The sequence below is a fragment of the Hipposideros armiger genome, unplaced genomic scaffold (assembly GCF_001890085.2).
Source record: "Hipposideros armiger isolate ML-2016 unplaced genomic scaffold, ASM189008v1 scaffold_138, whole genome shotgun sequence".
NCBI classification, from domain to species: Eukaryota; Metazoa; Chordata; class Mammalia; order Chiroptera; family Hipposideridae; genus Hipposideros; species Hipposideros armiger.
In genome coordinates, this window is record NW_017731488.1 from 956,742 (window position 1) to 981,558 (window position 24,817).

Here is a 24,817-nt window from a genome sequence, read left to right on the forward strand (position 1 = left end):
TGGTACTCCAAAGCTCGCGTTCAAATTCTTTAATTGGCTTTAAGTGTGCCAACTTTTTTTTAAGTTGCAGTGTTATTCCATGCATTTGACTTAAAACAGCCAGTTATTTGACTGTTCTTAGGTTACACAAACAATACTATTATGTTTGTGTAATGATAGTTTCAGTTGAGAGAGCTTATCAAATTTTTACACTGGTGACGAACTCTCCATTTTGTAGTTTCCATCAAAGTTATTATGTAGTAAATACTTAGTTTCCTGTGGTCCAAATGTAATACTTTCAAACAAAATTCTATTCTTTTGATATTTTTATTTCTCATGCAAAGGAGTTCCAATAGAAAAAGGAGCAAGGTAGTTGATACATTTAAAAACCAAGTTTGCTTTTGGTGTTGGTAATACAGTAATCTGGAAGAAAGGAGTGTAGTTTTTTTATATACTGTCTACAGTTCCTCAGAGGAGTTGACTGGATTTAAGTTTGGAGTTAAAAGGTTTTAGGGCAGTTATCTTTTTTTTTTTTTTTAAGCATACTGCCAATTAGATAGTAAACTGAAATTTTCAGTTAAGATAGAAATGATAGCTTTTATTTGTTGAACTTCTGCCATTGGCCAGCTTCTTTACATATGTCATTTCTGACATACACATCCCTGTAAAGAAACATCTTCAGAGGTTAAGTAACTTGCTTTGAGGTCTTAAGTAATGGCAGAGTTGGGATTCTAATCCAGGTGCTTTACCTTCCCAAACAAAATGTCCTTGATCATTTCCCAAGGGATAGTGGCCAACTCAGTGAACCAATCAGATTTCATATCATATGGCCAGTTATTTCCATATTTAATGGGGCCAGTAGTAAACACAAAACAGACTAGTGGTTACCTGATGGTCTAATATAGTATTTACAAATTATTTTTTCCAAATTCTTGCTGAAATTGAAGTTTTTTAAGGTAAACTTGTATTTTTTTCATGCGTTCCAAATTGTTTTTTTTTTTTAAGTTTTAAAAATATTTTAATATCCATCTCTATGCAACCATACTGATGCTGTTTTTCAAGGAATATATATTACATGGGAAATACAATATACTTGGTTTAAATGGTGAATATACCAATTATTTCACTCTGTTGTTTTGTAGATTGTAAGGTCTGATGATTTGTTTTTAATAAAGTTGGTCCAAATTCTTAAAGCTGTGGAAAACTAACGAAATGCAGGCCTAGAGTGTTCTTTTTTTCCATTCCTTACTGTTTATATGCATTGCCACAGTATTTTGCAAAAGTACTACTGGCTTCAGACCCAGATGAAACTTAGTGGTCTTTGAAAGTATGTATTAAGGATAGTAAGTTTTTCAATGTATTTGCATGTAAACAAAGCCTTTGTGTTTAAATAAAAAAAGTCTATTAGCATAGAAAAAGGTATAAAAAGATACACAGCAAACTTAACTTGGTTGTGGGAGAGGCGCCAGCCTTATGTTATATACTGTTGTATTGTTTGTCTTGTTAAAGTGAGTATTTTCTAATTTTTAAATACAGTCAAATTTACAAAATGTCAGCTACGTTGGGGGAAACGTATACATTCTGCACCTTTGAATATTAGCTATGGTGTTTCTATTTGATTACTCTGTTTTGACTGTAAACATCATAGGCCATCATTAGCTGATAAAAAGTAGGAATTTAATTTTGAGGTCATAATTAAAATGTGTTTCTCTTCCTACAGGGAACAAGTGCAGAACAGGATAATCGGTTCAGCAACAAACAGAAGAAGCTACTGAAGCAGCTGAAATTTGCAGAATGCCTAGAAAAAAAGGTATTCTGGATAAAACTGTTTTGCACCTATATATAGCACAGTTTATTCAAACATTTTGGGATTGTCTTGGAGATGGACAATAATGTGAATGCCAAGGAATGCATTCATAATTAAACATTTTGCACCCTTTAGCAACAACAAACACACAGAATAACACCACCAAATAAGAATGAGCCAAATTGTGCTTTGCTAAACAGACAAACAAAAAATCGTAAACTAAAAGGAACTCTGCTAGATAAAACTCTTTGGGGCCCTTTCTTTTAGGATTGTGAATTTGTATTCAATAATTGCTTGCATGTTTTATCAGGTGGACATGAGCAAAGTAAATTTGGAGGTTATAAAGCCTTGGATAACAAAACGAGTAACGGAAATCCTTGGGTTTGAAGATGATGTTGTGATTGAGTTTATTTTCAACCAGCTGGAAGTGAAGGTAATAATATACAGATGGCTCTTAATTCTGAAAATGTGACATAATTTTGTGTATCTATGGAAACTGAATTTTTCTATGGAGTACAAATATAGGAAGGCTATTTTACAATGTTTGTTGTGAAAATTCACTTTGTAAACAACTATTAAGCCTGGAAGTTTAGTGAAGGTACATAGTTTTGAAAGCTACACAGGTGAAAAATCAAACTTATTGTTTGTAATTTTGCTGTTACATGTTAAGTTACTTTGACAGCAATTTTCTAATGATAATGTGATTTATGATTTAAAAGGCCTGAACCAAAATGGAAGTTATTCCTTGCGTCTGAAGTATAGCACCATCACCTTATTAGGTCACAGCAGAGTGAGTGTCCCAATGTCGCTCTGACCCAACTCCCTTGATGATGCAGTGTGTGTTTGGAGGTGAGTTGTGTAAAGTGGCCGAACATCAACAACAACAACAAAAAAACACAAACAGGAAAGAGCAATTGGGTAAATCTATACACTGCTCTTAAAAATACTATTATGAAATGGACATTTATGTGAAGCATGAGGGGCAATTCTGATTTGAAAGGATATTGTTTTTAAAATAATCAAGAAACTGAAGCCTTTCGTTATAGCTGCATGTCAGCTAGTCATCAATTACATTTAGGCACAGAATATTTGTTTACGTTATAGTTAAACTTCAGGCTGAATTTGGCAACATTGTTAGATTGAGTTAATTGTTCTTTTCTTCATATGTGAGATAATGTGAGATGCTAGAACTGATGTTTTAAAAAAAATTTTATTGTAAGATAGTCTGCTATTTGCCACGACAACCCAAAGGCCAGTAAGATGTACCATTTGACCTTTTTGGCAAATGTACCAATGTGAATTTACATTAATCCTTTTCCCAAAGAGTTCACCCCTGTGTTTTGACAGAACAGTTGGCATTTCCACTGATAAGGTATTTCTGTTTTAAAAATAATTTGGTAATTATACTTTGTCTTGAATAGTTTTAAAGATTAATTTTAAGAAAGCACTTTATTTAATATGTATACATTTTATTTAGAAAACCAGGAACATGGGAAAACGTTTTTTAAGTGATGGTTAAAGATAGATTTTATTGGAGAAATGCTTTACTGATTTGTATTTTAGTGCATTTTAAAAACCTAAGTATCTGGTAGTAACCCCCTTGTAGTGAGCATGAGAATAAAGTTTAGAACTTTTTTAAACAATCTTTTTCTTTTTGTGTGGTTGTGTACTCATTATTGCTTGTTCGTCTTTTGCAATTTAGATAAATGATATAACATTAAACTCAAGGTGGTTGAGTTGCAGTAGGGAGTCGGAAGCAAGCCAAGGGAACATCTTTCTCTACAGGGGACTTGGCGATTCCAAACCCCCAAGGTTCCAAGAAGAAACTGAAGACACCTGGAATCTGTACTTGCTTTGTGCTATTGAGCTGTGCTTGTTATACGGACCTTGTTGCTTGACCAACAGATTGAGCATTTAAAAACCCAGTTATTTTTGCAAAATCTTGACCTCTTAGCCCTTTGTGGACAGTTGAGAATTTGAGGCATTGTTATTATAATAGATTTTCCTTATGGAGAAGTCAGGCTTTCAGCTTAGTCTTCAAAAGTTACAGAGTGCATGCATAACTTGTTAGTTTTCATAATTGGACAGTAGATATTTTATGGGAAGCTATCTACCGTGTTAGAGAAGTGAATAGTTTATATACTTTTTCCATTTCTCATGAGGGGAAAATTGCCAGGCAAGCAAACACTTTCCTTGTTAGTAAACAAATACAAGAATTTGTGGATGTTCCATGATGGTTTTTAAAGTTAATTGTAAGGCCCACTAACAGCCACATAGTCTAAAAATACTTATGAAATCCACAAAGGATTAACAAGCTGCTCTGGTGCTTTTGGTAGAGAGAGAATTTGGTAATCTGTGCTAGAAATTATATTGCTGAGACACTACTAGAGAAAACTATTTTTAAAATAGTAAATATATGTATCTAAGCCCCTATGGTAGACTTAAAAAATACTAATTTAAATGAGTTTTAGGTTGGTTTGTTGGTTTGTTTTAAGTAACCTGTTTCTCTTCCTGTCATGTCTTTTTGCAGAATCCAGACTCCAAAATGATGCAAATCAACTTGACTGGGTTTTTGAATGGAAAAAATGCTAGAGAATTTATGGGAGAACTGTGGCCCCTGCTCTTAAGTGCACAGGAAAACATCGCTGGAATTCCTTCTGCTTTCTTAGAACTGAAGAAAGAAGAAATAAAACAGAGACAGGTAATAGCCTTTACTTTTTTGTAACGTTGATTTAAGAGAGTAGTATCCACATTGCTGGGACGCTTTAAATTTTACATGACCCAGTTAATTTAAGGCCCGCATGTCGCTTTGCTTGAACGTTGACTTTTGGTTCTCCACTCCTTCCCTCCCAACCCAAACATTCAGTTTAGAATCATTTTCCAAGAGTCCAGTAATTTAGGAGATTAAAAAAAAATAATAACTGTAAAAGGTAAGCATAAGCTCTTTATATAGGCAGGCAATACATTTTAAGTCACAAAAGATTTGAGATGAATGTGGAAATGATTGTGTGTGTGTGTGTGTGTGTGTGTGTGAGTGTGAGTAAACTTAAAAACAGCTGCTACTCTAGTTCAGGATTTAATTTTCAGCAAGTATTCGGTTGTCGGAAAAGTCATGATGCATTTTTGCAACGAAAAACAAAAAATGCATCATGACTTTTCCGCCAACCCAGTATTTATTTAGTACCAATCTTAATGTGTGCCTGTAATGGATGAAGAAAGAACAGTTGAAAAGCAGAGGCTGATGAAATGGCAGCACTGGTGTTTGTCAGATGTGCAGTCTTCAACTTGCTTCTTGATCTCAAAGGCTCAGCTATGTTTACTTTGAAAACCCGATCTTTGCAGATTGAACAAGAAAAGTTGGCATCTATGAAAAAGCAAGATGAAGACAAAGATAAGAGGGATAAGGAAGAAAAAGAAAGCAGCAGAGAAAAAAGGGAGAGGTCTCGAAGCCCAAGAAGGTACAATACAATGGATGCATACCTAATGTTTTAAGAGTGATTTAGGTATTAAGGTATTCTGTGAGTAGAAAGTTACACAGTTAAAAAGGAAGCTAGCTAACAATACTATTCATACAGTTTTTGTGCCAAACTATGGCTTGCCTCTGGACTAAAATATTTCATCTTTTATTTGAGAAAGATGATTTGACTGTAAAATTGTCTCTCAAATTTTGGTGAATTATTCAACTTAATTCTTGAATCAAAATCTAGACTTGTTTTCCATATGTCTTTAAGTATAGCATTTAATTGAGTTGTTATTTTAATGTACTCCAACTTTTTTTCTTTCCATTTCCTTTTTTATTAGAAATCTTCCCATTAGCCATTCATATACTTTTCTAATTCCCTGTTCTGCTTTTCTTAGATGAATGTACTGAACCCCAAACAGATCATTTATTTTTCTTCTTCCAAAGAGACTATGGTTAGGTTCCCATTTTTTAAATCTTTGACTCAACTTCTACTGTATTTATAGTGAAAGGCGAGCGTTCTACTAGGCTTTTCATTTTTAGGGTTCTAATTTCTTCAGAAATCTGTTGGAATTAGTAAAGGGAGGAGGTAATTTCTTTCATTTATATATTTGATATTAAAACCTATTTATCAGGAAAGCAGTGCTATTTCTAGAGTTAAGCACAAATCATACTGGTAACTACTTACTGATGAACCAGATCTATTTTACTTCAAGTCAGGAAAACTACTATTGAAAAGGGGGCTTCTCGTTCAAAAAAGCGATCGTATGCAAGTTTCACATACAGTATTTCTCTTCTCTTCTTGCTTTAATTGCACTGGACATTTTTTCTAGGCTCTACCTGATGTACTTTAGTGGGATTTGTCTGCATCTAAACTCTGTTTTGCTGGATTTGATTTATTATTGGGGCATATCGCTTTATAATTGGCCCTTCAACAACATGGGTTTGTACTGTGGGGATCCATTTACATGCACGTTTTTTTCCATAAATACTGTAAATATATTTTCCTTATGATTTTCTTAATATTTTATTTTCTCTATTGTAAGAATACAGCATACAATGCATATAGCATAAGAAATATGTGTTAATTGACTATTATTGGCAAGGCTTCTGGTCAACAGTAGGTATAGTTACTAGTTTTTAGGGAGTCAAAAGTTATGTGTAGATTTTCAATTTGCCCTAATCCCTGAGTTGTTGAAGAGTCAGCTGTACTTTTAAGCATCATCTTCCTCTGAAAAATTGCTCTTTTGTTTCACATCTGGAACTGATTAAGAACCTAACTCTGGAGTCCCAGGTCAATGCTTTCCTTCTTTATAACTGGTGTACCAGAAAATGTTATTTCTCATTTGCTTGCCTTTCTGGTTTTCTCCTGGCCCTTCCTTGTTAAGTAAATGTGATAGGATATCTTATTTTCATAGGGAACGTCTCAGATATAAACAGCAGTGGTGTAATCAAAAAGAATCCTCACTTTTGCCTTTGACTCTCTCCCCTAATTCACATTATTCAAAAACCTGAAAAAATTGCTTTCATCCTAGACGCAAATCCAGATCTCCTTCCCCTAGAAGACGATCTTCCCCTGTCAGGAGAGAGAGAAAGCGCAGTCATTCTCGATCTCCCCGTCACAGAACCAAGAGCCGGAGTCCTTCCCCTGCTCCAGAAAAGAAGGAAAAAACTCCAGAGCTCCCAGAACCATCAGCAAAAGTAAAAGAACCTTCAGTACAAGAGGCCACTTCTACTAGGCAAGTACACATAAAAATTCATGTATAAATATCCGTTTTAGGCTGTTAAAGGTGTGAACACAAATATGATACCTGAATTCAAAACAAAATTACTTGGTTGGTTTTTTTGGGGTTTTTTTTTTTTATTATTTTTTTTAGATTTTTTTGAATGAAAATCAGCTTATAGAAAAGAAATTATAATTGTATAGGACAGTATAAGTAAAGTGCCCCAAAGGTGACCACTGCTTCCTGTTGGTTGTATTCTTTCAGATATATGCTGTAACTTGCTTTTTTTCTCAATATTGTGGACCACTCTGCACTTTAAAAAAAAATGTATGGGGTTAGGATTGTTAGATGCTCACTGGATTTCACAGATCTTTTAGAGCTAGGAAGATATCTTCATGGATCTTAAAAACTTTTTTTTTTAAGATTTTATTGGGGAATTGGGGAAGGGGAACAGACAGGTAGACAAATAGCTGTTTTGTTCTTCAGTCTAGTTGTGGAGGACGTTGCTTCACTGGCCCATGTTGGTATGATCATTGTGCTCTTCCCAGATGAGGCAATCGGTCACCGGCCATTGGTCGGCCGCTCACCGCGGCTCCCGGTAGCTCACACTAGCTACTAGCCGCTCACGCTGGCTGCCAGCCACTCAAGTAGCTCACGGCAGCCCACTGCAGCCCTGCTGCAGCCTACACCGTCGCTGGCGACTCACAGCAGCCCAGCTCCAGGTTGAGCTGTTGTTCATCATCTTAGCTGTAGAGGGCGAGCGTCACTGGCCCTCAATGTGGGATCCGAACCGCAGCCCTGCGGCTCAGAGCTGGCGTTCCCAAGCCAGCTCTTAACCAGCTGAGCCACTCGGCCGGCCCGAAAGGCTTTTTTGTTTTGTTTTGTTTTTTAGCTGAGCCATCCTGCCACCTGTTGGCAGCTCAGCCGCTGCTCAGCTTGGGCAGGGACTCGAACCGCTGTTGCTCAGAGCTCAAACTCTTGAGCGAGCTCTTAACCAACTGAGCCACTCGGCTGGCCCTAAAAACTTTTTCAAAAATAACTTTATTCATTGAATGAATTATAACTTAGGAGTCTGAGTAGAAGAGGGAAAAATAAGATTTTTCTTTCCATAGTGACATCTTGAAAGTTCCCAAGCCAGAACCTTTACCAGAACCTAAAGAACCTTCTCCGGAGAAAAATTCCAAAAAAGAAAAGGAAAAGGAGAAGACCCGACCAAGATCTCGGTCACGTTCTAAATCAAGATCCCGAACACGCTCTCGCTCTCCTTCTCATACTCGACCTAGGCGGCGCCATAGATCCAGGTCAAGGTGAGTTGTGGCTTTAAGATCCGCATAGAACTTAGGTTTTATGTGCTACTCTTCTAAGTAGAATTAGCTAAATAGTTTCAAAGCAGTAGAAAACATTTAATAAAATGTTATTTTTTGGATTTACAGAGAGAATTGAGGACACTTGCAGTGTACCATAAAAATCTCTACATAAATGGAATTATATTCCTTGAAATCCATTTTTTCAATGTAGCTGTTGAGAAAACTGTCAAGCAATTCATTCTGTGTTCCTGATTGATTCAGGTCCTAATTTTGTTTGTTATAGCAGATCATACTCCCCTAGAAGGCGGCCAAGTCCAAGAAGACGGCCATCTCCTCGCAGGAGAACTCCACCGAGACGAATGCCCCCTCCACCAAGGCATAGAAGGAGTAGATCTCCAGTGAGACGGTAAGAGTTCCTTTTTTTTTTAAATTTGGAAGTGTTGGGTATATGAAAGTGCACCATGTTTTAGGCTAATCAAGAAAGTCTTATTGATAACTTAGTGTTAACTTTTACCCTTGCAGATCCCACCAAGAAATCCTATCAAGGAAATTAGCCACCTTTCTTTTTTGGCTTTTAATTACCACTGGCTTCTGAAAAGTAGATGACTGCAGGGCCAGTAAGCTGCTTTTACCAGTATTAAAACAATCTATTTGCATTAATTATACTTTTCTATTTTAAATGTTTTTTCTCATTATAGAAATAATGAGTGCTTATTTTAAACAATTCAAACAAATAACATAAATTGAAAATTACCCATGATCCCATTCCGTAGATAGAACCATTAGCAGTTTGGGGTCTAGTTATTCTTGAAGAGACTAGACATAAGAGTAACCCTGTCAATACCAGTGTTCTTTTTATAAAATCTTCTTAAAGTTAGCATAAGGTAAAATGTTTTGATCTATCACTTTTAATAAAAAGATTGTTGCTAAATCTGCCCAAAAAGAGGCCTGGTGCACTGGTAGCAAAGTTTTGTGCCTTAAATACATTTTATCTGTTTTTGAAAGGAACGCTGAGGATTATGCTTCAGATTATACTTAGGACAGAATTTTTTGTGTTTCAATCTTTAAGGTTTTTTCAGGGAACCGAATCAACTTGGAAATAAACAGGGAAAACAATAAGCCCCCTAATTTTTGTTGTTTCTGCAGTTGGAGGTTTTTCAGAATCACGTAGTTTTTTTAAAAGATATTTTCTTTTGGGGGAGGTGTTGTCAAGGTAGATTGAACCATTTTTATAACTATTAAAATTTATAGAATTGATGTTACTACTGATAAATGAGACTAATGATATAGATGGTCAGTCAATTTAGGCATCACACTTGTATTGGGTTGTTGGAAAAGTCATGACGTATTTTTTCTGTGTTTTTCGTTGCAAAAATGAGTCATGACTTTTCCGACAACCCAATAATTCTGATTATTCCTCCTTAGGAGAAAAGTAATACTGGTGCTTTCTAGTACAAGATTAGTTGGAAACAGCTATTTCTTATATTGGAGTTTTGCAAACAGCTTGTTTTAATTGTGCTTACTGAGCCATTTAGCAATCAAAATAGTTTGCAGATTGTGTAAGATTCCCTTTCAGGCAGTTTTTATCTCACACTTAAGGTAGGGTTTCTTTTTTTCAGGTTCTCAGGAATTCTTCTGCCAAAGGTGAATTCTGCAGGTACACATAATTGCAACAGAACTTACCACAAATTTTGCCGCAGAATTCGAGAGGCCCCTACTTCTAAGTTTATGTAGCTAAATTAATTCCTAATCTTGCACATCTTTTTAAAAATGCAACTTAGGGGGCTGGCCGAGTGGCTCAGTTGGTTAAGAGCTCGCTCAAGAGTTTGAGCTCCAAGCAACAGCGGTTCGGGTCCTGGCCCAAGCTGAGCAGCCGCTGAGCTGCCAACAGGTGGCAGGATGGCTCAGCTGAAAAAAAAAAATGCAACTTAAAGGTTGCTTGACATTGTTACTAAATAGAAAATACTTTGCCACCCAAATTTTGTATGCAAACTCCAAAACACTGATTATTCCTAAGGAAGAAAGCGACTGGTTAGTTATTGTATTATAGCACTTGACGTATTTTATAACTGGAAAGACAACTCAAACATGCATTTATCAGAATAATTTATTGTTTTATATTTTGTCTCAGAACTAGCTGTTTCCCGTGCTAGGTTATGGCTTCATTTCCCATTTTTAAAAAGTCATTTATGTCCTTAGCTACATAAACTCAAAAGTTGGATAAAAATAGCTGTATCTTTGTGTAAACTGTACATGCCTGTACGGCCATTTTTTAATAAGTATGCAGTTAATGAGTGTGAATACTTTATTCCACAGAAGAAGGCGCTCATCAGCATCCTTGTCTGGGAGTAGCTCATCATCCTCTTCGTCTCGTTCCCGGTCACCGCCAAAGAAGCCCCCTAAGAGGACATCCAGCCCCCCTCGAAAAACACGTAGGTTATCTCCTTCAGCAAGTCCTCCTAGACGAAGGCATAGGCCATCGCCTCCAGCAACCCCACCGCCAAAAACACGTCATTCCCCAACACCCCAGCAGTCAAACCGAACAAGGAAAAGTCGTGTTTCTGTCTCTCCAGGGAGAACTTCAGGTAAAGGTAAAAATCAAACACATAAAAACCATGTTTCTTTTTATTTTGTTACAAAGTGCTTCATTAGTTTTTGGCCGCCCACTCCCCCCCTTCAAAGTATGAAGTAGCTGGGTAGTACTTTTTTGTGCAGTTCTTTGTAAATTGCTTAGAGGCTCACCTTTTCTTTCCTGGTTTAAGTTCCTGGGATTTGTTGAAATAGAATTTACATGTAAGTATTTTGTTTTTAGTAGTGCCCTGTGGCATTGAGTAGGTTGAGAAATACATTACCAGCCTGGAGTTATTTGATTTGGGGTAACTTCCTGAAGTTTGTCATCATAAGAGATCATTATATTACTATGAGACCAGTTTATGTTTCTCCCCTGAAGATTTTTTTGTTTGATATCTTATTTGAGGACTTCATATTCTGTTTAATTCTTTCTTGGCCACATTGTGCTCCCTAGGAAAGAACATGATGTCCTCTTAAAGCTGATTTGCTTTTTTAATTTAGCTCTAGGTAGGGTTATTCTGAGTGTTGTCCTTGCTTTATTCTGTAGATTGATTTCTGAGGAATTTATAATCTGTGATCCTGCCAGGCAAGTAGAATGTTGTGTTAGTCTGAGTGAAGGTTGTGGTGTATTGTTGTTTGTTCCTTAGCATTATACATTAATACACTATAGGATCTATTTGAATTAGGAACCTGGTCCTTGGGGCTGGAATGATACAGAGACCCTGAAAGGTGAGTGGTGGGGGAGGGGAAAGATCTAAAAAGCTGCTATGGTAACTGGATTTTAAGGAGCAACCTGCAGCTGCTCTGATCACATTTAAAATTTCAGGTTAGAAATGAGAAAGAAAGTGGAATGGGCAAAAGTTTGACTATATTTTAATGAACTTGATGAAATCAGAATTTCTAATCAGCACTCTGCTGCTGCTGCTGCTGCTTCTCCCCTCCCCACCCACCAACCCTGCAGAGTGTTGATATCTAGAAAGGCAAATTCTGCCTTGCCTCTTTTAAACTTTTACAGTAAGGTATAGACAAGCTATCAGTGAAAGGCGGACTGGCAGATAATGGTACTCTGTAACAAGTAATGTATAGATTATGTTCTGAATTTTTAACAGGTTAAGTAAATTTGGTGATACATAATTAAGTATGCGGTCATTTTTGTTGGATTGGCTCTAGCCTGAGACGGGGAGCTGGCTAAGAATAGAGAAGCCCTTAGGTCTTCCAGATTCAGACTTATAAGTTTGGGAGGAGCCCTTAGGATCACTTATTTTTTTGTATCTCATATCCCTTATTTTTGTTCAAAATTTGGGAAAATTTCAGTCTGTCCATAATTTCCAGTCATCATGTCCAAATCTGATGCTGTTGTCCTGACCTATTTTTTTCTTTTTCTATGAAGTGTTTGTGAATATTTCTTTTCCTTTGTCTGGAGCCAGAAAGCACTCTTGTGAAAAAATATTATTAAACGTTACTTATTACTTTGCAAAAACACATCAAGTTATGATTTTTCTATTTATATCATGTAGCCAAAGGGTGATAAGTGAATCTGAACAGAAGAACTGAGTCCTTGTTAAAATCGGTTGATTGTTAAGGATTAGTAGTTACCTTTTTAAGAATCTGCATAGGTACCAATTGCTTGTGTGTTGATGTATTGTTGGGGGGAGTGGACTGCTGCTTTTTGGAAACAAGTCACAGAGGATAGGTACACGAGCAAGAAATAAACTATGGATGGAGGAAGACAAAGGAGTAGTTTATTCCTATGGACTCTGGGACATCCTCCCATATCCAAACAAAACGCAGCCAAAGAGATGGCACTGTGATAAGTGTAGTCAGAGGCTGCCTTGTGACTACTGAAGCTGAATATTGGTTCTAACTACTTGGAAATAACCTTTTTATAGTTAAATGATCCCAGCTGTTGGTGATGAAATTTCAGAGCTAGAAAGGACTTGAGAGATTGTTGTCAAGAAACAGGTTCTCAGGTTAAGTGATTTGGTCAAGGTCAGTCAGCCAACGCTAGAATTTGGGTTTTCATTCCCAGTTGAAAAATGTATACTTTGCCCTACTCTCCTATCCCAAAATGCCTGCTTTGATTTCTGAAGGAGGGAAATGGAGGGCACGGTGAAATTCTTTAGCTTCTCTACCTGGTGGTATGATTTCAGAAATTCCTTTGTTGCAGTATCTGTGGCTAATAACAGCAGTGACATCGTTGAACTGTAATAGATTTTACTTTTGTATTTCATGTAGTAGTCACCAATCAGGGTTCTAAAGGTTCTGCTGTTGATAGTAGACAAATAGAGTGGGAGGGGGGCAGGAAATGTATTTTGGGGAATTTAAGAGGTAAATTATCTGGAGTGTAGTATATACATTCTCATCTGAAAGGGTCCTCGGGAAGCATTTTGTAATCAATCAATGGCATATCATAGTTAAATTGGCATTAACTTAGTGTATAAAATGAGTGCCTTGAAATCAGTGAGGTATTTAATGAAGTCTGTGTAGAGAGGATCTATACCTATGGTGGTGGTGGTAGTTCTGAGTTTGGATCAGCTTAGCCATATAAACTGTACTTGTAAATACTTAATGATTATTTTTACTTAGCTCTGGTCATAGAGCGACTTATCTTAAAAGTGATCTTTTGGGCAAGTCTGGGAGATTAATAATTAATAGGACTGTTGAAGTAAATTTAAAATTCTGGTTTTTCAGTGGACTGAGATTTGTGACTTATGCTAGGATGATTTTGCCCCTTTACTACGAAAAATGAAAACATTAACATAACAGTAACTGGATAAAATCTCATCTGACAAACCTCGATGAAACATTAACATTATTTACTGTGATCCAGTCATATTATTCCACAGTAGAGGAATATATAATGAATACTTGTCTGATGGTATGAATATATTAAAATAGACTATTTTAGCGAAGTCATTAAGATTGAATCAGGATTAAACTCCAAATGTGCATTTCCATGGAAAAAATGTAAATAATGTTACACAGTTCAAATGTATTAGTTACTAAATAGGCATTTGCCATCTTGCAAACATAATCACATCTTTAATGTTAGCGGAAAGTGCGTTCTGACATCCAAACATACTTTGGAACCTAGTTTTCCAAATCCTTAAAAATTGTAAAGCATTTCTTTGAATTTGTTAGAATACAGATTTTAAATGCACTATTGCTACCATATTTCATGATAATTAGGTGTTAACCATTCTTTTCCCAACCCATTGGTTTGTCCAAAAGGCTTATTAGGTAGAATCATTAGTAAAATGCTGGTGGTTTAAAAAGTACAGTGGTAAATTTCTCCAGTTTGACTAGCAAAGATGAGATTGCTGTTTTAGATCACTAGTTTTCTAAGTTACTACCCTGAATGAGCCTTTACAGAATTCTGAATATGAGTGTCTGTTAAATGTATCTACATTCCAGGTCAAACATCCCATGGTAATTGCTTTAATCAAAACAGCTGTAAAGATCTTGAGTGGAGGTCATAATGTCTTCAAGTTTAGTTCTCAGCTTACTGTTCTCAAATGAGAACATTATCTATGATAAGATTAATGACTGACTGTATCTGTACATACTTTTGATTGTAGTTGAAGCAGTGAATGGATATTATAAACAAAGCTAGTAATTGTTGGAAATTAAAGACTATGCCCTAGAAATAGTCGTGGTTTCAGATCTTAGTTCACTGAAATTATCTGTGACTTTGAAGTTATTTCTTTTTAAACCTCAGATATCTCCTCTTGTAAAACGGAGGGTGGGGGACTGTGATTAGCAACAGTACTTAACAGTATTTAATAATACAGCAGGCATAAAAACAGTAGCTGCCGTAATTTGTATGTATTTGGAAAAAGATAAGTAGGATAATTCATAACATACCTGCAGTTCGGTATATCTCAGAGCTGCTGCTGCTGCTTTTTTTTTTTTTTTTTTAAGCTTTGAAAAGAATCCTCTAGCCTTAATATTTAATTATTTTTACCATGGTGAAGGTCTACTTTTTTATAGGGAGTTTAAATCCCTCGGGCTACTGTGAAGGTTATGCTCTACATAAAGAGCCTACAGCCAGCCTCTCAGGTGGCTAGTTCATTCCTCTTCAGACCAAATACCTTTATCTGAAAGTTTCAGCAGATCTAATTTCTTAATCATTTATCATCTTTATTACTTTTCTGAGTCCACCTGTAGTGGGTGTTTGAAAACTTTTATGCTGATAGGCCTCTGTACAATGTGTGTGGGTTTTATTTGTTTTTTTTAAGATTTTATTGGGGAATTGGAGGAGGGGAACAGCACTGGGGAATCGGGAAAGGGGACGGCCGGCAGCCAGCCACTCACGGTAGCTTTTTACAGCAGCCCACTGCAGCTCTACTGCAGCCTATGCTGTCGCCTCACAGCAGCCCAGCTCCAGGTCGAGCTGTTGTTCACCATCTTAGCTGTAGAGGGCGCAGTGTCACTGGCCTTAATGTGGGATCCGAACTGGGGCCCTGCTGCTCAGAGCTGGCATCCCAAGCCAACTCTTAACCAGTGCACCACTCGGCCGGCCCTACAATGTGTGTTTTAAATTATGGAGTAGCATACAGGTTTTCTGAGCTGAATGTTATACATAGCATAGAGCTTGTTCTATTCTGAAACAGCTCCTAATTTTTCTTAACTGTTTTTTCTGAGGAGATTCTCAAGGTTCAAAACCATAGAACTTTTTGAGACTTTTCACCCAACATATAAAAACTCTTGCTTCCACTTCAGTTATTGTCCATAATAAAAAGGCCTTACAGAATTTTGTAATTCTCAAATTCTTTATGAGTATAGTCACACCTATTTTTGTACTATTAGGATATCTGGTGAAGCTTTTCCTTCCTTATATTTAAGCGGTGTTTTGTTTTTGCCTTGTTCTTTTTAGTGACAAAACATAAAGGTACTGAGAAAAGAGAGTCCCCTTCACCAGCACCCAAGCCTAGAAAAGTAGAGTTATCTGAATCAGGTAAGGCGGGTTGGGGGAGGGGGGAGAGAAGTGTGTGTGTGTGTGTTTTAAGCTGAGTTACATTTGTTGCACGTTTGGTCATCCCCTTTGGGTTAAAGATAAATCACAGGATATGGCTTAGTGGTTAAGAGCTAGGATTCTGAAGTCAGACCAACCAGTTTAAATCCCAGCCTCCACTACTTAATTCCTTTTTGGTAGCTTGCTTACTAAATTTCATCTGAGCCTCATTTCTTTCATATCTGAGATGTGGATAACAATATCATCATTTAGGTTTTTGTTGATTGACTAAAATAATGTTTATAAAGTGCTTGGTACCCAGTCTGACCTGTAGCAAATGCCTAAAAGTTTATTTTGATTACATGTGGCGATGATAGTTTAAATTAGTATTTTAAGCTCCTGCTTTGTAAAAAAAAAATATGGTAATTGTATTGCTTGACCCAACCAGATAAAGGTTTAAGAGACCATTTTCCTTTTCAAATATGGTACATTTTCTGTGTGCATCACTTTCTAAATGCATCTATCTACCACTTTCTAAATGCATCTATCTTTCAGAAGAAGATAAAGGTGGCAAAATGGCTGCAGCAGATTCTGTGCAGCAAAGACGCCAGTACAGACGACAGAACCAGCAATCTTCATCTGGTACGGACACCGATTACATTTTTTCTATCTTCGTTTCTTAATGAAGAAATACGATATGCATATCCGTCAGTATAGTGAGCGTACTTAGGAGAAATGTTTGTACCTACATGGAAATAAAGTAATAGATCTTTAGAGTACAAGAGTAAAACAAAACGGGTATAAAATTAGAAAAGTGTAATTCTTTTCCCAACCCCCAGTCCTACTCCCTAAAGTTTTTATTCAAAAATTTTTTGTGCACATATAAACATCTATGGTTTAAAAGGAAAAAACAACAACAAAGAGACCCCCACACAAGCTTGAACTGTCTGTTATGTTGCCCGCCTTTTTAATGTAAAACATCTTTTCCTGTTCTTATGGATCTACCTTCTTTATTGTAATATGTTATAATTTAGTGAGGCAGTCACCTAATTTGTATATTTAGGTGGTTTCTAGTTTTTTGTGTATTGTGTAAATGTAGCTGTAAAATAATAATTAGAAGTGGAATTTCTGAATTAGAGTATGTGCATAGAAACCTGGTGTTTAATTAAACCAGGTGTTCTGACTTTATTAGCTCAGTTGGTATTTGTGACTGAGACCTTTGCTTTGCCTTTATAAAATGGAAAGCGAAGCATTCCAAAGTGGAATTGTCAGTTAAAAGTTACATAGCGTTTGCAATTCTTTTAAGGCGAAGTTAATCATGGAAAGGTTTGAAAATGCTTATAGGTAGGTCTTGGGGTGTTTTTTGGTACTTGGGACTTTGTTTTAATTTTTAAGTTTTGATATTTGGGGAACCACTGTTATTTTAAGTTAAGGAAACCATGTGCAAGCAACTGAAGCTTTTCTTTTTGAAATCGTCAACATTTGCTACCAGGCGTTGGAGGAAATGTCGTACACATAGCTTCGATAAATGCTAGGGGTATGGAAGGAAGTTCAAACCCTTAACAAGACTTTCCATAGCCTTAAAAGTGCTTAGAGTAACATGAATCAAGTAATTAAGATGCTTTTAAAGCTTTACTTAATTATTTGGGAAGTCACTAGATACTTAAAAGACATTGTGTCTTTTCTTATTGGGTTGTGGTGTGGAAATGATTTATGTAACTTATTTATATAATAATGTGTATTTATGACTGGCTTTCAAGTCACTGAGCAGATACTGATACTGCCTTTTCTGAAAAATGGCTTGTATACATGCCTGCTTACATTAGTGGACTTGGAAATTTAAACATTCTATCCACTTAGATTCAGAAAATGTGGACAGATTCTTTAAAGCACAGACCTGCTGTAATTTTGTGTTCATTGTGTAATTATAGATTCTGGCTCCTCCTCTTCCTCAGAAGATGAGCGACCCAAGAGGTCTCATGTGAAGAATGGTGAGGTAGGCAGGCGGCGGAGACATTCCCCTTCCCGGAGTGCTTCTCCATCACCTCGAAAGCGCCAGAAAGAGACTTCCCCTCGGTAATGTCTTTTCTTCAGTAGTCTTCACTGATGTTCAGTAGTGATGAAACTTCGTAACTTAAGGGATGGGCTATGGTCCTATTTTAGAATTTGCTTAACTTTTACTTCAAGAGCTTGCACAAGGATATGGTCAGATTGGGGGTGGGGGGGGTGGGGGGGCAGTTCTTTGCTTTGTTTGGTGGTTATTATTTGGGTTGTCGGAAAAGTCATGACGCATTTTTGCAATGAAAAACAAAAAATACATCATGACTTTTCCAACAGCCCAATAGCTAATTAACGAGAACTTTGTGAGTTTTGTGCCACCATATCATGTGTTACATCATAGCATTAATTCCTGTACATCTTTGAATATTAAAAAAATCTGTATCTCCATTAGTGATACTTAACGCCATTGAAGTAAATAATTTGGTGATGGAATTCTTGACATTTGTTTTTCTCCACTGCTCTCAGGATGCAGATGGGAAAGCGATGGCAATCGCCAATGACTAAAAGGTTGGTTAGACACTACTTTGTAAACTAGGGTTACATGTCGGAGTTTTAGTGACTTAATTTACTGTCTAGGTAACCTTACCCCATTCCTAGGCATACAGCAGGTATACTGTGGAGTTCCTTCGTTGTTTTGGTTTGATTATATTTCTTTACACAAATTAACGATAGAATTGTACACAATGTTCATTTTAGACATCACTTGAACATAGATTTTTGTGCAGTTACAGTATTTGAATGTTTTTCCAAGAGATAGGATAATAATAATAGCTCCTTAGATTTAATGGGGAATGGTTTTGTGGTGACTTTAGGGATGGCCAGAAAAACTATGGAGAGACTTCAAAAAGTGGAAAAGGAATGGAAGGCTTTGGCCCCCCTTCAGTGTTCTTATAGTAGGTAGATAGGGTTGCATACCTTCATTAGACCATTTTGATTATCAGTGTCTTTGTGACCATAAAACATAACATTTTAGAGTTGAATTGTATGTAGAAATCTCTTAATTTAGGCCTTTCTCATGAGTGAAAAACAAGCCCAGAAGTAGTAGTAAAGTAAGCTTTTTAGGGTTACAAAGTGACAAAGACCTGTACCATTGGCATACCATTATACTGTCTTCACTAGTCTTCTGTTTGGGGGACATTTAGTTGCCACTAAATTTCTAAGTATTTATTCTTCCTGAAAATACCACACTGTCTTATTTTTGGTTCAGTTTTTGAAGCTGTAGTGTTGTAGCCTCATTAATAAGAGTGTTTTCTTGGAAAGGTTTTTTGGAACCAGTCAGCAATGTTTGTGGTGGAGCAAAGCAGTGTATTTGTGCTGTGGAAGTAATTATTACTTGTCAATAAAAAACAAAAACCTAAAAAAAGATTAATTTAGATGCTAAGGTATTTTCTTCCCAGCTATAATTACCCCTGACATTCTATAAAATTGACAGTACAGCAGCTAACAAAATTAGGTTAGAGGTAAGATCCCTCCCCAATTATGGAACTATTTTATTGACTGGAAAGAGATTTCTCACTATAATGAAACCAACGCTAATGTTTATCACCCTATTCCAAGGTGTTTTTGTTTTGTTTCTCCTTGTTAAAAAGGTACTAAGTTGTACTAGTAACCTCAAGTTGAATGATGTTAGAAATTGCAATTAGATGTCTAGGATTTAGAGATGGAGAAATAATTATTTGATATCATGCTTCAGTGTTTATATAGTCTGGTTTCAACTAAGGCTTAAACATTGAAAAATGTAATATTTTTCATGCTCTTAAACATTTGTCTTTGGGTGTGGAACACTCCTTAACTTAAAGGATTCAAGGTAGATTGATCATATTTAGTGTAGTTGATTACAGTTGTCACATCTATAACTTTCACCATTTATTGCATCGTGACTACTAGTGAAGTACACTTTCCTGAAGAGGTCACTGCAGAGATAGCAAGCTGGCTCCTTATGAGACTTGTCTGTTCCTAAATACTTGGGGGGCTAAGGGCTACATCACTTATTGAGGCATATTAAAACTAGTTGTCACATATTTTAAGGGGAAAACTTTTCTACTCAATTTCTGTACACATTTGAAGCCTCGGCTTGACATGTGTGCCTTATCAGATCAGTGAAGAAACTAGTCTTCTAGGTCATAGAGCTGTGTAGGATCAAGAGTCCACTTATAAGTGATTATCAGATCTTCCTGGCAGCTCTTTTATGTTATGCTACTTTGGTTATGGTTTTATTCTTACTCTCCTTTTGGTTATTTTCTCACACGGAAACACTGGCCATTGAAGGTCATTACTGAAAGAGACCTTTTAGTTACTGTAAGTCTTTCATTTTACAAATGAAACTGAGGTACAAAATCAATATTTCAGGTTATCAGTGTATCAGTAGATTCTAATCTGAGTCCAATTTTTAATGAGAATTTTGATTGAAGTGTTGCACACTGAAATGGGAAGAATATTTTTTAAAGCAAAGCCACATAACAGTAATAGCCTCTCAGGCTATTATACCCACTGATAACATTGAGAGTTCTGGTTTATATTACCTCATCCTCAAAGTTTGCAAATGTAAACCTTTGCTTTTCTTCTTTTTAAGTCAAAACCCAAATATATTTTCCCATTTGAAATCTTATTTCCTGTTGAAACAATATTGCAGCCATCCTGTTTCTCCAGGTCCCATGAGTCTTGACTAGCCTTACTGCTGATAAAGTGGCTTCTCCTTTAATTGTCCTTTCTTGTAATTAATAGTTCAGTGTCTACATTTCATTCATCTGAAGCTTATCTGTCTTCATATATTACCTGTAATAGTTTATATATTAAACCTGTTCAAAGTGAAGTTTTAGTCCCCACACAACATAAATTTAAATTGAAAATTAATTTCAGGATTGTTTTCTGTTCTGTTAACAGCTGCCTTAAAGGGAACCAAGTTTTAAAGTTTTAAAGGGAACCAAGACTAATAAAACTTAGAAAACATTTCTAGATTCACAGGAAGCATCAATTCTGTACTGGGCAAGAAATTAAGAATTAATTACATTATTTGACTACTTTATATACAAACTTATCCAAAAGGTGGCAAACTGACTTAGCGTATATTTTAATACATCTGTAGGGAGATTGCTATAGGGAGTACAGTTGGTACAATATATTTCAGGTGTGCTTTTTATGTTGGTTGAGTGTGTTTTTGAGCCCAGAATTAAGGTTTATTTGATCCTTATCTATATCTTAACCAAATTGTTCCCATTGGTAGCTTTAGTGCTAGACAACTTTGGTCCCTTGCCTTTGGATAGTGTTTTTAGTTAACAGGATGCAACTCCTGAGCAGTGGAAATAACATTTAAAAAAATAAAGAACTTGGAGTGGAGGCACCCAGATTTGGAGCCTTAAGCCACTGTTGACTATTAAAAATTTAAATTTCTGTATTGAAACATTGAATTTTCCTAGGCTTTAATGCAGTTAGTTGTTCCTAGTAAGGAATTGGAAAGTCACCTGTAGAGAGCCTTTTCAAAATACACCGGCTAGACCAAGGGTCGGCAAACTGCGGCTCATGAGCCACATGCAGCTCTTTGGGTACGTACATGTGGCTCTGAAGTAAAATTGAAAATGAAAATAAAACTATCATAGTTTCATTTATAATATTACTTTAAGTTTTCCTTATTTGTAAAAATATATTTATGACTCGAATAATTTTTCAATTGTTGAAGGACAGGATTGGCTCTTCCAGGGGTCGGCAAACTTTTGAGACGGAACAGAACGTACCCAAAGAGCCGCATGTGGCTTGCGAGCCGCAGTTTGCCGACCCCTGGGCTAGACCATAGCCCAGATCTGGTGAACGCAAAGCTCAAATAAGTTTCCCAGGTGATTCTGGTGTGCATGCCAATTTAAAAGCTGTGGTTTAAGGCAGCATTTTAAAACTTTTCCTACATTATGTTAAGAGTGTTTTATTTCATGACAGACTACAATATTTATATACTGAACAAAAATTTCACAAAACAATATTTACCCTTACTATAAGTAAGACTCTTGATTTTCTGATTTTTTTTTTTTAAATGCTGGTTGTTACCCAGGGTCTTAACTAATAGTCTTGACTTATAGTTTGAAAAACACTGCTCTGAGGAATAGAGCAACAGTTGTGCGCTTTGGGTTAACAATGATTGAAACGGTGTCATGTGGATCACTTAATTATAAATGCTATTCAGAATCACTATAATTCATTCTTTAGTGGTAGACGGAGGAGAAGTCCCTCCCCACCACCCACCAGAAGACGACGTTCTCCTTCTCCTGCTCCTCCTCCTCGCCGGCGCAGGTCTCCCACACCACCACCGCGACGAAGGTACTTTATCAGATACGCTTGTTGGAGCTAATTGGAACAACTTTGAATCTTTATGATTGAAACATTTTATTAGGGTGGCATTGCTCAGCCATTCACAAAACAATGCATACTATATGATTCCATGCATCTGAAAAGTCCAGAACACAGAAATCTATAGATAGAAAGTGTGTTGCCTAGATAGGAATGGGGAGTGATAATGGTTGCACAACTGTGAATATACTGAAACTATTGAAGTATATACACTTTAAAGGGTGACTTTTACGGTATGTGAATTACATCAATACAGATACTAAATTAAAAGGTGGAAACACTATTTAGTGACTGTAAAGGGAAAAGTATTAACTTAGTGAAGAATGCCAGATACCTTCTTAACTAAGGAATCAAAGTTAACATCTCCAGTAATACATATTGGCATCACATAATTCCAAGGTACCTCTGTAGTATCCTTACCAATTATGTAGAACCTCAGTCTAATTATTAGGAAATAATAGACATACCCAGTTTGAAGGTCATTCTGCAGAGGAACTGACCAGTACTCTTAAAAATGTCAATCATGAAAGACAGACTGAATAACAGTTACAAATTAGCAGAAACTTGGGATACATGACAACTAAATGCAACGTGGGATTCTGATTTTTGGAACTTGGAACAGAAAAGGGACATTAGTGGAAAATGGGTGATATTGATATTTTAGTTAATATCAGTTGAGGTTAATTTCAGTTTTGATAATTTTTCTATGATTATAAAATGTTAAGTGGCAAATCTCCCCTGTTATTGTAGCTCTTCTGTAAATCTAAAATGATTTCAAAATAAAAGTTAGGAAAAAATTTATAATGGTATTGCTCAAATACATTACCAAGCAGTATCATGGCAACTTCCGTTCTTGAATGCCTGTTGTGTGCCAGGTGTGTGCTAAGAGGTAGGTCAGGTTCTCACAGGGATGCATTCTGCCCAACAGTAGATAGAGTCCAAACGCCAGCTCAGATGATACCACATAGCAGAGTTACTATTGGATTGTCAGAAAAGTCATGATGTATTTTCCTATGTTTTTCGTTTCAAAACTGCATGATGATTTTTCCGACAACCCAATATGTAATGATCAAGGACGTTCAAAGTAATGCAAGATTCTGTTCTCAAAAAACATTCAATTGGTTTTGTATGGGTTGTGTTAAATGACTTAACAAATTTGAATTCATTTTGAAAACTGCAAATTTCTGTTAACTAGAATGTCGTCATCTAAGAGAAACAGGAATTTACCAAGTGATATTTTTACTTTAAATGAGGATAAAGGTATAGCATTTTCATTTAGAAGGCATTCCCTTTTCCTGTTGCTAGATTAGTACAGGCATACCTCATTTTATTGCACTTTGCAAATAGTGCGTTTTCATCAACATCGAAGCAAGACCATCCAGCAAAAAAGATGACTCAGATGAGGTTGGCATTTTTTAGTAATAAAGTATTTTTTAATTGACATGTACACTTTTTAAAAGAAATAACACTATTGCACAGTTAATACAGTATAGTGTAAACATAACTTACATACACTGGGAAAACAAAAAATTAACGTGATCTGCTTTGTTGCAATATTCCCTTTATGGTGGTGATCTGAAACAGAACCTACAATGTCTGAGGAATGCCTGTATAGCCATAGTTGCTGGCTAGTTTTCTTCGTAGACTAGTTCTTTATCTTGTTGGGCCTTTCGCTTACTGATGTAATTTTTCCTAGGACTCCTTCTCCTCCCCCACGTCGGCGCTCACCTTCTCCAAGAAGATATTCTCCTCCAATACAGAGGAGATATTCTCCTTCCCCTCCTCCAAAGAGAAGAACGACTTCTCCCCCACCCCCTCCTAAACGAAGGGCATCGCCATCTCCACCACCAAAGCATCGAGTCTCCCATTCTCCGCCTCCCAAACAAAGAAGCTCCCCAGTCACCAAGAGACGTTCGCCTTCATTGTCATCAAAGCATAGGAAAGGGTCTTCCCCGAGCCGGTCTACCCGGGAGGCCCGGTCACCACAACCAAACAAACGGCATTCGCCCTCCCCACGGCCTCGAGCTCCTCAGACCTCCTCAAGTCCTCCACCTGTTCGAAGAGGAGCATCATCATCACCCCAAAGAAGGCAGTCCCCATCTCCAAGTACTAGACCAATTAGGAGAGTCTCCAGGACTCCGGAACCCAAAAAGACAAAAAAGTAAAAAAATACCTTATGTGTTTTGGTTAGGAACACTAACTTGCATAGCTCTCCTTATATTTGGAAGCTTTTCCCCCTGCTTTACTAAGAAATTACAGGAAAGAATAAGCTATGAACACAAACTTGTAAGGCAAATTCTAGGGCACTATTCAGAGATCCTTTTCTGTTTCCAGGATGGTTCCTTATGGCATAATCCAAATGCCGTAGGATTTTATACTTGGTTCTTAGGAGTTAATTGAGGGTGTGCTCCCAAAACTAAACTCTGAAGCAATGCATAGAATGTTTCTTGCATGTCTATGTAAGACTGATTAAAGCAGTCTTAAAATACAAAGAATTGGCATTACTAATTTCATACAGGAAGAATCATTAACAGAATGGAAAGAAGTTTGTGGAGCTTGAACTATTCTCTAGGAAACTTAGATGATATAAATTTGAGTTAGTATACTCAATCAGCAAGC

At 36.6% G+C, this 24,817-nt stretch overlaps 1 protein-coding gene across 10 annotated transcripts in view; it reads left to right on the forward strand.

The window, feature by feature from the left end:
- Nucleotides 1–24,817, forward strand: part of SRRM1 (serine and arginine repetitive matrix 1) — a 43,440-nt gene that overhangs the window by 13,798 nt on the left and 4,825 nt on the right. The window contains exons 2-15 of one of the 10 annotated variants that reach the window (XM_019650232.1): nt 1,700–1,789; nt 2,097–2,219; nt 4,317–4,487; nt 5,129–5,244; nt 6,782–6,985; nt 8,083–8,277; nt 8,564–8,683; nt 10,594–10,862; nt 15,725–15,805; nt 16,358–16,444; nt 17,734–17,878; nt 18,329–18,370; nt 22,058–22,168; nt 23,895–24,359. In XM_019650232.1, the coding sequence (XP_019505777.1) occupies nt 1,700–1,789; nt 2,097–2,219; nt 4,317–4,487; nt 5,129–5,244; nt 6,782–6,985; nt 8,083–8,277; nt 8,564–8,683; nt 10,594–10,862; nt 15,725–15,805; nt 16,358–16,444; nt 17,734–17,878; nt 18,329–18,370; nt 22,058–22,168; nt 23,895–24,359 (2,219 nt within the window). Of the gene's footprint in view, nt 1–1,699; nt 1,790–2,096; nt 2,220–2,505; nt 2,636–4,316; nt 4,488–5,128; nt 5,245–6,781; nt 6,986–8,082; nt 8,278–8,560; nt 8,684–10,593; nt 10,869–15,724; nt 15,806–16,357; nt 16,445–17,733; nt 17,879–18,328; nt 18,371–22,057; nt 22,169–23,894; nt 24,360–24,817 lie in introns of those variants that run through there. The other 9 variants (XM_019650228.1, XM_019650230.1, XM_019650229.1 and 6 more) reach the window with 9 other exon arrangements.